Consider the following 13,168-nt stretch of genomic DNA (forward strand, 5'->3'; position numbering starts at 1 on the left):
ATGCCAAAATTTGATACGCGCTTTAAATATAAATATCGATTTAATAAAAGTAATGCTCAGTATAATTTCCTTGGTGTATGATCAATTAAAACAAGATCCCAGAGGTGGTGCCATTTCTCCTGAGCTGAAAGTATTAACTGCTTTGAGGTGTTGGGGGATGAAAAAAGGTAATTTTTTTTACATAACATTTATCAATCATGTATCTTCATGGTTCAGCCAACATGTATTCATTCAACCCACAGTTAGCAGAATATGCAGGGCGACAAAGGCAATTGCCCAGCTTCTTCCACTGTAATAAAATTGGCAGGAACTGTCACAGAGCAACTGTCTATTATGACAAAATTCGAAAGTGTAGCTGGTTTTCCAGGTGTGACAGAGGCAATAGACTGTATACCTATATTAGAATAAAAAAAACAGGTGATGTAGCCCAATACTACATAAATAGGAAAGGATATAATTGTTTGAATGTGCAGGTGATAAAATTATATACGGGTAGATCGAAATATTCGCGGTCTAACACATAAATACTTGAACTAATTTAATGTAACTGACCTCATTCGATTTGCTTACTCTCTGATTGTTACATTGTAAAATTCTATCGCAATAGCATTATCTGTTTTTAAATTAGGCTGAATTTTATAAACTTAAGTGCAACGTTTTTAAATTGAACAACGTGCGGTCACCTGTTTAAAAAAAATTAACTCCAAAAGAGATTCACTAAGATATGTCAACAACATTGAGAGAATCTGCTCCATCGTATACAACTGTGAAAAAGGGGGTTGCAGAATTAAAACGCGGACGAGAGAGTATTGAAGATGACCCTCGCTCCGGCCTACGACGTCTACGACTGAGGAAAACATCGAGAAAATCTGTGATCTTATATTGGCAGATCGGAAATTGACCAGCAGGGAGACTGCAGACACTATTCATGAGGCATCTCGGATGAACAAACACAAAACATCATAGTCAATGAACTTGGATTTTCTAAGGTTTTTGCGCGGTGGGTACCCAGATCGCTTTCAGTTGAACAAAATAGAATACGGCTCACGATTTCTCGCGACTGTTTGAAGCTGATTCACAGGATTTTTTGACCAGATTTGTGACAATGGATGAAACCTGGATACATCTGTACACCCCAGAGCCAAAACAGCAATCCAAGTGGTGGAAGAAACCTGATGAACCGACTCCAAAAAAAGCCAAAGCAATTTTGTCAGCTGGCAAGGTGATGGCGATATAACGATAGACACCGTTAGCATCTTAAAAAACTGACCTTGCAAAGGTGGAACTATAAACTCGGCTTATTACTGCACCCTTTTACGCCGTTTGCGTGAAACAATCAAAGAGAAAAGGCCAGGATTAGTCAGCAAGAAAATGTTGTTCCATCAGAATAATTTATTTATTTAATTCAGGCTACATGGCCCATATTATAAATACCTTATAGACTAACATACATAAGAAATAATAATAAAATATGAAAAATAAAATTGTCTGTATGGTCACGGCACTGACGACGGCAATCTGCCACGGTAGCGCCGATAGACCACCCCCTTCGGCCAGTAGTCCTCCTTCATGAAGGTGGGCAGCATATTGGTGGGGACCAGGGCCACGAACGCTTTGAAGCTCGCGTTGTGGCTCGATTCCAACTGCGTCACCCTCAATATCAGGTTGCTTTTAGTCCGGATGTAGTCAACAATGTCCTGTTCCTTGGTAGCGTAGTGTAGGCGGGATAGGTACATTGCCGTGGTCGGTGTTGCGGCACGTAACAAGAAGTTGGGCCCTGTCAGTGCTGTGCCACAATGGTTTCGATTGACCCTCTTTGTGCGCCTATTCTTTTGTACCGTGACAAAACCATCATCGTCACGGTCAGCAGACTTTGTACACATAGGGGTAATTTTCAGAGTCACTTTAGGCTCATTCCGCTGAACAGTTGGTTTTTTAGCGGCGACGGTGGCAAAATCTTGGCGCTTTGATAGCACCGCGGACTTTGCTGGTGCTGGTTCCACTTGCAGCGGTGCGGGCGCTCGCGGTGTGCGGGCAGGGGGCGCGGGACGAGGAACGACGTCGGCTCTCGGCGTCACCGCATCGATTGTAGGTGAAAACGCTGACTCGATAGTCGCGGCGGACTCATCGAGGCATGCTCCACGACGCGTGTTTACATTTCTAGCGTCATCAGATGACCTAAATAATTTTCGTGAATCACGTAAACTATCTACTTCCTTGCACAACTCAATAATGGTTCCCTCGGACACGTTTAATCGTCGGCCAGGCACGTGATAGACACACAGAATAATGCAAGTGTTCACACGTCTGAATCTATGACTCAAATTCTCCTGATTGTGGCTTTGAATTACTGCCACATCCCGCCTATTCCTCTGATTTGGCACCTTCATTCAGATTTTCATTTATTCCCAAACCAAAAAAACACCTTGGAGGTCAAAAATTTTCATCAAATGAGTAGGTCGAAGCTGCGGTGGGTGACTTTTTTTAAGGCCTTAAAGAAACTCTTTTTATAACTATGCCCTGTATGCGTTGGAAACCAGATGGAAGAAGTGCATTAAGTTAAGTGGAAAAATAAAATTACTTTTGTTTATATTTTATATTGTTTTCTTGCTGAGGTCGGGAACTTTTCAATCCATCCTCGTATTATGTGTAAAATGTAACTGTAATGTTACTGATTAAAATTAACTATAATGTATAAAGTACTTAATTATTCTGATTTTAGGTTGTTCGTGATGCAAAACGTGTGATAAGAGACTTTGTTGCAAGATGGAGGTGCAGATCTCATGACAGCAGAATATTTACCGAGTCAAATATAAAAGAAAGATTTAATAATGGTCATTTTAGAGGACGTTTACTCGGTGACTCAGAGTATCCACTTGATATGGCTTTTATACCAATTTTGAATTCTGTATATAGAAAGTAAGAAAGGTATAACTCTGCCCATATAAAAACGCAGAATAGTGTGGAAAGGTGTTTTGGAGTGTGGAAACAGAGATTCCAATGTTTATTACATGGTTTAAGTGTATCGCTGAAAAATGGCAAGGCAGTTATAGTGGCTTTAGCTGTGCTCCACAATATCGCTATTAATATGAATATTAGGTATTTTTTTAATGAAACCCTATTTTTTTTTATTTCAATATTATATTTAATAAACATTTTACAATACAAGTTTTTGCACAAACATTAATTTGTGTGCTATGAAATTCCCGTGTTCCCGTGATTTTACTTGGGAAAAGATGGACAGACAAGGTGGAATAAATCTCCTGCCTAACCTAACTAGGCGACGTGCTATCATAATCATAGTCACTCAACTTCCAGGCGCTAGAGAAGCTAAAAATTTGAAGGAACCAGGTGAGCTGTAGCGGCTTTTATTTACGACTACAATAGAACCAAAGGTGAAGTCGACAGCGTGGATAAAATGTGTGAGAGATACAGCGTCGCACGTGGGACCAACGCCGCAACTTAGATGACGGGCTCTAATGAGAGCCCGTCATCTAAGCCTAGAATCCTTGCCGAGAACCATAAGGGCTCAGGCTCGTCGAAATATGTAAATTAGATGGAACCCAGTCTTCAGCAACGACTAACAATAATAATGCTGATCGTTGTGGATATTGCTCGTAAAAAAAACCGCAAGACACGTTACAACTGCGCCATTTGCTAAAAATACTTTTGTTTGGAACAGAAGAAGTTCAGTCTGACATACAAATAGAAGAAAGTACCATTTCATCACAGAGTAGATTATTGAGGATATTGTCAGTGAAATTAATATTTATTCCACCCAATGTACAGGCAAATCTATTCTGCTTACTGAGGAAAATTTACGATATTTTAGCTATACATTGTTGGTATGCATTCTTTTATAGATTATTGGAGCACAAAATTTTGATATCTACTTATAGTGTCTCATAGCTAGCCGATCTAATGACTCTGAAACGATATGAAAAAATACGACGTTATATTCGTTTTACGGACAACAATTATGACAACGGGGACAGATATTATAAGTTTCGACCAATAGTAGAGAAAATACGAAATAGTTGCCTTACTCAAGAGACCGAAAGACGCTTTGGATTGATGAAATGATGATTGCATACAAAGGCACAAAAGCTGGCAAAAGGCGACAATATATGAAGGACAAGCTCAATAAGTGGGGCCCTAAAAACTATCAGGAATGATATAGATTCCTCCGTAATTGTGTAGATAGATGTATTTAGTTTGTGTTTATCATGGTAATAAGCTAAAATTCGTGACTTATTATTTCGTCTAAATTATCGAGTTAGTAACTCTGTAATTGGTGACCGTTGTTTTATCATGAAGAAGAACAAGAGGAAGTGCCTTAAGTGTGGTTCGTCGCCTGCTGATATTCCTGAGACAGTATTATGTATTTAGGTTTCCAAAACCTGGCTCTACAAACGTCACTAGGTGTGTGTTATTTTATTTATTTCTCCTCAAAAACATTAACATATGTCCTAAGTTTGAGGAGGATTTAGTGGAAGTAATCCCAACTTGTCAAACAAAATCTGGAAATAAGCACAATACTGAGGGTATTGTGCTTTTTTCAACACTTTGCAAATAAGTAGAAAATTCTGTACTGCAATATTCTCCACCACGATCAGTACGAAGACATTTTAAAGAAAACCCAGTTTGTTTCTCAACTACGACTTTAAAAATCTTAAATATGGACAACTCAGACTTATGCTTAATAAAATAATGAAATTATTTTCTAGAAAAATTATCTGTAAATGTGAGTAGATATCTAGAACCTCCTAAATTGATAACAGGCATTGGACCACATACATCAGAATGGATGAGATCCAAAATTTGCTTGATACGGTTCTTTACACCCTTCGGAAACTTTTGCATTGCTTGCTTCCCGCATTCTTGCTCAACGCATGACACACATCCTATAACAGCCGCATCATGCTGGAGTGACTGTAAATTAATACCAGTACAAATATTTTTAAGAATACTCACTCCACGATGACTAAGATGACCGAGCCTCCTGTGCCATAACACAGACGATACCATTAAAGCAGAATCCCTGTCGTGCAATCATTGTGGCACTGACACATTTCACTCATAGTCTATGGCAGCATGTGACCAATCCTGCATACCTGCGGAACAAACACCATGCACATGCACATTGTTCAAAACATAAACTCACAAGTCAGGCGCAGAACCGAACGAAGCAGAGGACAAACCGGAAGAGACCACAGATAACTTTACAATCATTAACCTTTTTATAGGTACACATGAATAAAAATGCTAACAACGCTAACGTCATGTGAGTATGTCTAGCAAAAAAATCGGTACAGATTACAGCATAGTCTCAACAGGACAAGCCCAATAAGTGGGGCTTTAAAAACTATCAGGAATGATATAGATTGTCAAATATGAGAGATATTTGACCGCCTTTCTGTCTTTAGAATTTCGCGGCTATGTATAAAGCACTACAGAGCTCGTATCTGGCAATACTATACATCATTTGAAAGGTCTTGACATAACCTACAAAACGACGCTTTGCATGATTAGTTTGAATATTGCGTTCAACAGTTATTGACGTGTAAACATGGATTTTACTAATGCCGAAATTCGCGCTATTTTAAAATTTTTCTTCGTTAAAGGCAAATCCGCTAAAGAAACGTTCCGTGAGATTAATGCTGTTTTGGGGGATAGTACTCTATCATTTCGAACCGCGAAGGAATGGTTTCGACGATTCAGAGCCGGTGAAAACGACACCATGGATAAGCTAGCCGGCGGAAGAGCTGTGAAGAACGACGAATACTGATCAAATCATGGAAAACATCGAGTTAGACCGGCATGTGGCATCTCAAGACATAGCCCAGGAGATGAGAGTTACTCACCAAACCATTTTAAACTGCAGAGGACTAGATACAAAAAAAGCTTGATGTTTGGGTGCCGCATGATTTGAGATTTGAGACGGAGAAACATACAATGTGGACAATGGTGTATTATTATAACTTAGGACATATTCTCAATAATCAACTTTATCCTCCTTAGCTTTAGATAGAATCTTTTTGCTTATATGTACTGCCTTTTCAGCCATACCATTACTATTTGGGTAATGTGGACTGCTAGTTATTAAACTTATATCTTTACTTTTAAAATATTTTAAACATTCAAAAGAACTAAAAGGGTTATTATTTGCAATAACTTCTTCATTTGATGAATTTGATTTATTACACAAAGCTTCACTTATTTTATTCACTTTACAGCTCACTGCCAAGTGATTTAATATCCCACATTTTGCACATTTTTTTCCATATGCAGGACATTCTCTCGGACCATGCTGACTTTTGCAACGACGACAATCAAATTTATTATTTAGATATCTTTGAAACTTCTTCTCAGTTCTTTTATTTACATAATTCTTTACTCGACCCAACCTGTATTGAAGTAATACAGGTTGGATTCATTTCCATTACTTGAGAACGACTAGCTTCTGCTGCTCTGCATCTACTTGTAGCTTTGTCCAAAGTCAAGTTCTCGACTCGGAGCAAACTTTCTTGTAATTGTTTATCAAAAATGCCTTGTACGATATGATCTCGTAAGTAAATCATCCTCTATAGACTCCATATAATTACAATTTATAATCAGTAACCTTAAATTTGAGTAAAAACTTTCAAAATTTTCGCCTTCCAATTGTTTTCTGTCATTAAACTTGTACCTTTCAAAAACGTCATTGCATTTAGGCTTTACATATTTCTCAATTTCTTGTAACACTTTATTGTAGTTTTCGCTATCTTCCTTTGATAATTTGAACGATAATATAATTTTTGTCGACTCAGGACCCATCATGTTCCTCAGCAGAGATAATTTAATTTGGTCTGTAGCCTTGTCACTACCGACAGCCACCAGATAATCTATACACATGCTTTTCCAAGCTTTCCATTCTGCTGCTGCAGATTGAGCTCGAATGTCGAAGTTTGGGGGCAATTTTACTCAACTACGCTCCATGCTGGTTGCAATTTCAATCCGTGGTAAGCTTCAGAATTGATATCGTTATAACCGAAATACACTGTTTAGACTTACAGTAAATACCGCTGCGCCATGTTTTATATGTTATTTTAAAATAATATGCAGTCTATCTTTTATATTTAATATTTATTAGGAAACTTATAAACTTACACAATGACAGATACTTAACAAGAGAGAGAGCAACATTTTTAGATTACCCAACATCACACATTGACATTAACTTTGACATACTTCAAGAAGAATGAGCAAAACTTGTGTGTTGCTCTTTTGAATAAATGTTTTTTTATATAAATAATCACACAATAACAAGAGACATGCGATAATCAATATAGAAACCGCTATGTACTTATTCCTAGTGCAATCACGTAATATTGTCAGCACTATGAATTTTAAGTTTTTCTACAAAAACATTATTATCCTTAACGAACTCTTAAATTTTATAGTATGCTTTATATATATTGTTAGGAGTATGAGTTGTAGATATACGACCTAATTGTCTGTGTATCGATGACGATGTCGTTGCTTAGCATCTTGTTGATTGTAATATCTTTTTATTCTGCTTATTATACGTATTCAATAATTAATATTGCTTTTTGTTCTCAACTTTAATATGGTAGCAGAGCAAATAATAACGACATAAAATGGCCTCCTATGGAAAAATAGAACAATTAAATAAAGATAACTATGACACTTGGGCCTTACAAGCCAAAGCAGTCCTTGTTAAACAAAAGCTATGAAAATACGTAATAACTTCAGACATAGAATATGAGGATTCTAAAATTAAAGAAGAAGACTTGCTAGCGCAATCAGAACTCATTTTATTGATGTCTGCAGCAGAAATAAAACTAATAAAAACAATGTGAAAATTTTAGAGTAGCGATAGAGTCGAGAGACACGTTACCTAAACCAGAGGATGTTAAGATAAAAATTATTGAAGAATCGGAAGCTAGAAAACATTTATCCTCTGCTGATGCAAGCACAAGTAATGAAGAAGTTTATTATGCTTTCTGCAAGATATGTAAGAAAAAAGGACATAATACTAAAAACTGTAGAAAGAAGTCATCATACTACAAAAATAAGACGACTATAAAATCAAGTCATGATAGCAAAGACGTAAATAAAAATAATATTGCGATTTGTCTATATGTATCTAAGGAAGAAAACAAAAAAAAATGGATCATAGATAGCGGATGCACCTCACATATGTCTTATGAAAGAAATATTTTTCAAAATTTAGAGTAATGGTAAGGTATTTTATTATACCATTTTTATTTCTATGAAAAGGTGAGAAGCCGTAATGGCGACTCAAACCCCAGCTAACGACGTGCCTACAGCGCAAGCGAATCCACCGCCCAACACGAAGCAGCAACCGCAAAATGCGAACAAAGAGCAAAAGCCAAAGAAACCATTCCAGCGTCCCAAAAATAAGACGCAGAGAGGTATCCCTCAGCCAAAAAGATTATCTACAACAGAAACACCACTTACAAACGATCCTTTATGGCGAGAATCCTTCGTCATTGACGGAGAAACAGGATTTGTCTCTGAAGAGGCAGCAAAGGAATTCGAAGCAGATGCAGCAGGATACGTACAGCTAGTGGAGAACGAGTACAAAGCGATTTCGGACGTGGACCGCTATTATGCGAAGTCTATCCCCGCCTCAGCCCATGCCTATTATCATGGAGTATTGTATTGTATTATATTATCAGATCGCGCTTTCAGCGCAGAAAAGAGGTACTTCCTCAAATGACCAAGAGAGGCTGATAAGATTCGTTGAAGGTTACGGAACCGCCGTGATCGCATCTGGAGCTGGAGAATACCTAGAAGAAGGCCTAGGAGACTGTCGATGCAACAGGAGTCAGGCATCTCTTACACGCACGAGAGCCAAATGACCAAGGCCACTTTGGTAAAGCAGCCGCACAGACCCACGGTCTTTACGAGACGCTCCCAGCACCAGCAATCCTCTTTGAACGGACCATAGAGGATTTGCAGTCAACCCAACAGATGTGAAATTTGTTGATAAAATTTTCTATAAAGAAAACTTTAATTCAAATAATTCAAGTACAACTGATTATGTAGATCTGATCTTTAATAATATTGAGAAATTAGAGGAGAGAGATAAAAAACAAACTATAATCAGTGAAGAGAACATTGACCCAAATGAAATTGTAAGCGAATATGAATCAGTTAACAATGATTTTGAGATAGATGATGAAAGAAATATCAAGCTGGTAGAAGAAACAAGACCTTCGGAAAGCCAAGCTAAAACAAATGATGTAGAGACACATGAAGAAGTTCAAACTGAAGTTAAAAGTTCACTTCGAAATCGTAATTATTTACGAGCGCCTACAAGATTTGATGACTTTGTGATGACTGCTTCAGAAGAGGTAATGAACTCACAACAAGAACCTGAAACGTACAACGAAGCAATGAAAAGTAAAGATAAAAAGAAATGGCTTGAAGCGATGCTGAGTGAAATGACTTCTCTAGAAGAGAATCAAACTTGGGATCTGGTGGAGCTACCTAAAGGTAGGAAAGCTCTTTCTAGTAAATGGATTTATAAAATAACAACTAACCCTGATGGAAGTATTGATCGATATGAAGCTAGGTTAGTTGTAAAAGGATATTCACAAAAACCTGGTGTGGATTATGATAAAACATTCAGCCCAGTTGTCCGCTTGAGTACAATCAGAGCAATGTTAGGAGTAGCTGCAAAAGAAAATTTATCTCTTTGTCAATTTGACGTATCAGCATTCCTCAATGGGTCAGTTGTAGAAAAAATATTTATCAAACAACCTGAAGGTTACAACGATGGTACAAACAGGGTCTGCTGTTTGAAAAGACAGTTCTTATAATCTTGGTCTGTAGAGTGGCTTCGTAAACATGTCGGCTAGTTGATATTCCGATGAGACATGCTTCACTAATAGATGCCCGTCCATTACACATTCCCTGACATAAAAATGCTTGCGCTTGATATGCTTTGTCCTTTTATGATATTCATATGCAGGGTTGTGAGCTAATTTTATTGCAGATTCATTGTCCACATAGAGAATTGGTTGCTTGTCTAGTTCCGTTAATTCAGATAGTAACTCTTTTAGCCAAATAATTTCCTGGGTTGCTTCACTAACAGCCATAAGTTCAGCCTCTGTCGAAGACAAGGCTACTATTCCTTGTTGTTGACTTTTCCAACTTATAGCCTGAGTAAAGGCATATTATTCCTGTGGTAGAGTGACAAGTTTCTTGATCATCAGAGAAATCTGCATCACTGTAACAATTTAAATTTCCTGTGATATCAGTCTTAAATGTTAGCCCCTTATCTACTGATCCTTTCAGATAGCGAAGTATTCTTTTTACCCCAATAACATCCCGTTTCGTTGGTTTTTCTAAATTTCTGGAGGCAACACTCACTGCGTAACTGATATCTGGTCTTGTCCCTACCATTAAATATGACTGTGCTCCAACTGCCTGGCGATAAGGAAATTTGCTTTCATCTAGAGATGTATCTTCACTGTTTTCTTTTATTATTGGTGTTAAAGCTGGTTTGGAGTCAGACATGCAATTTCTTTGTATAGGCTTTCTGACTTAATGTTATATATCCATCATTAGATTTTTCTAGTTCGAGTCCTAGAAAGTAACTTGCAAAAAATGAAGACAGATCATATATGAAATGCAAAAAGTATGTGAGAAAAATCTGCCAAGTAAAAAAAATTAAATATATGAATAATAATCAATAATTACAAAAATTAAATACAGTAACCTGGCCAATAAAATAAGTCCCACATTTTCATTGTTGTTGCATGAACAACTGACAAATTTTAAGATACATGTTAAGGGTCGCAATTCGACGACTGAAGACAAAATTATAGCCCCCAGACTATATAAGAGGTCCCTGACTTGCTATAGATTTTTAAGAAGAATGTTTTGTCTTCTTGCACCTACAACTTTAAATGTTTTACTAAGTAAGTTTTCTATGAATATTGGCATAAGCAAACAAATATTTGAAATTATTGACAAATACTTCAATTATCAATAAATATCTTCAATAAATTATGATGAAAATTTAATAAGAAGTTTATTGTCCCCATCTGACTCTGTGACATTAATATAAAAAAGAAAAACAAACGTAGGGCAAGCTTTACTAATTACACACGAAAAAATCAAATAAAAAAGGGACAAAAATATATGGACAGACTCTACCTGAATTCTACCGTAAAGTTGTGTCTGAATATAAGAAAAAAACCTGATGTACATAGGGAATCTGTCGCCACCTTCCAGACTGCACACCCTGAAAAACATAGGCAATCTGCTGCACTATATCAGGCCAGGAATACCAAACTGCATAGAGTGATTCAGTCACGGTATAGAGAACATACAACTCTGTGTGTATGGAGTAGCAATTTGCTTTCGAATTTGGCGTATGACCCAGATATTTCTTATGGAACTGACAGTAGTGTAGTCTTAGGTTGTATGACGTACAAGTGTCAGTCGTGTAACGCCTTGAAGTGGAAAGATGAGACACCTGGCACGTGTTGTAGCGTCTGTAAAGTACAACTTGAGCCGTTTACACAACTGCCTGAACCACTTTACAGTCTTGTTAATGATTTACGCCCAAATCATGTACATTACGTGGATAATATCCGAAAATATAATGCCTGTTTTCATATGGCTTCCTTCGGTGGAAAACAAATAAATGAAGGCGGTTTTTCACCAACTTTTAAAGTTCAAGGACAAGTCTATCATTTAATTAGAAGTATATTACCGGAACCTGGGCAGGATATACAGTTTCTGCAAATTTATTTCGTCTCTGAAGATGATGTAGAAGCTAATATTCGATGTTCTAAATTTCCTGGATTTAATACCAAATTTAATCAAATAATTCCAGCTTACGTAACATGAGGTGAACCCATACATAAAAGATCTAAAAACAGCTATTGATAAAATATCGCCTTCAGAGTCATTCAAGGTCGTAATACATGCAGATAAAAAACCACAAAGAGAACACAGGCAGATGTAATGCACCAACGGCAAATGAAGTGGCTGTTGTATTGGTAGATCAGCATTTTGACCGAAGAGACATTATCCTCGAAAGCCGAAGTAACTTACTTCAGCGTATCAGTGAGATACATCGAGCTTATGACGCGCTGCAAGTACCCGTTGATGTTTGGCTGGGGGGATGATGGCTATTCAATCAACATACCACAATGCGATCCCAAACTAAGTTGCCCATGAAAAAAACAGTCTCTGCTGTAAGTTTTTATTCATATAGAATAATTATCAGAGAAGAAGATAACTTTTTAGTGATTTGATCATTTATAATAACAATGTCGTGTAATAAAGACTCGCCTAGTGATTCTACGGATAGTGATACCACGGTGTGTCGAATCGGTGTAAAATTGCCACCATTTTGGCCGGACCAGCCCGCGCTATGGTTTGCGCAGCTTGGTGGGCAATTTGCGTTATCAAACATAACGACGGACGCAACAAAATTTTACCATGTCATATCTGTGCCCGATTATAAATACGCTACTGAGGTGGAGGATATAATAATGAAACCGCCTACAACGGACAAGTATGAGACATTAAAACAATGTAGTGAGCTAACTACCCGTCTGTCTGAGAGCAAGCACCAACGATGCTCCCAACTTTTAAACAGGCAAAAACTGGAAGACAGGAAACCTAGCCAATTTCTTCAACGTCTTCGTAGTCTTGCTGATAATAATATCGCCGATGACTTTTTTCGATCCATGTGGTTAAATAGACTACCTGGTTACTTATAAACCATTATTGCTACCCAGGAACAGTCAAGCCTGGATGACGTAGCTCAGCTGGCAGATAACATTTTAGAGATGACACCGCATACGAGTTTACCGCAGGTGGCCACAATTTCTACAATGCCAACGCAATAAGTGGCAGCAGCTGTATCACCTGCACAAACATTGCAGAAATCAATCGCAAGCTTGACGAGTTGACGCGTCGTTTAGATGCTATGTCGATGCCACGAGGATTTTGCAATTGTAGCAGACACTCCAGATACCAATCACATAGTCAGCAATGTGTCCGTTCTCGCAGCCGTTACAGCGCGGGTGGACAGCGTCTGTGTTGGTATCACGCACGTTTTTATGTAAGCCCCTCCTGGCGCCAAAGCTGGATCCACCTTTCGTCGACACCGAAA

General features: G+C 37.8%; 2 protein-coding genes and 1 pseudogene across 2 annotated transcripts; 2 read left to right on the top strand and 1 right to left on the bottom strand.

The window, feature by feature from the left end:
• LOC131843027 (putative nuclease HARBI1) lies at nucleotides 1-5,788 on the top strand (annotated as a pseudogene).
• Nucleotides 5,789-10,134: 4,346 nt separating this feature from the next.
• Nucleotides 10,135-10,551, bottom strand: LOC131843028 (uncharacterized). Its single transcript, XM_059191618.1, has one exon. The coding sequence runs from the start codon at nucleotides 10,549-10,551 to the stop codon at nucleotides 10,135-10,137; it is 417 nt and encodes a 138-aa protein (XP_059047601.1).
• A 1,766-nt stretch (nucleotides 10,552-12,317) lies between these two features.
• Nucleotides 12,318-12,773, top strand: LOC131843029 (uncharacterized). The gene has a single exon (XM_059191619.1). The coding sequence runs from the start codon at nucleotides 12,318-12,320 to the stop codon at nucleotides 12,771-12,773; it is 456 nt and encodes a 151-aa protein (XP_059047602.1).
• The last annotated feature ends 395 nt before the right edge of the window (nucleotides 12,774-13,168 follow it).

This window comes from Achroia grisella, unplaced genomic scaffold (genome assembly GCF_030625045.1).
Source record: "Achroia grisella isolate CSIRO2021 unplaced genomic scaffold, CSIRO_AGI_Agris_v1 utg2716, whole genome shotgun sequence".
Lineage (NCBI taxonomy): Eukaryota > Metazoa > Arthropoda > Insecta > Lepidoptera > Pyralidae > Achroia > Achroia grisella.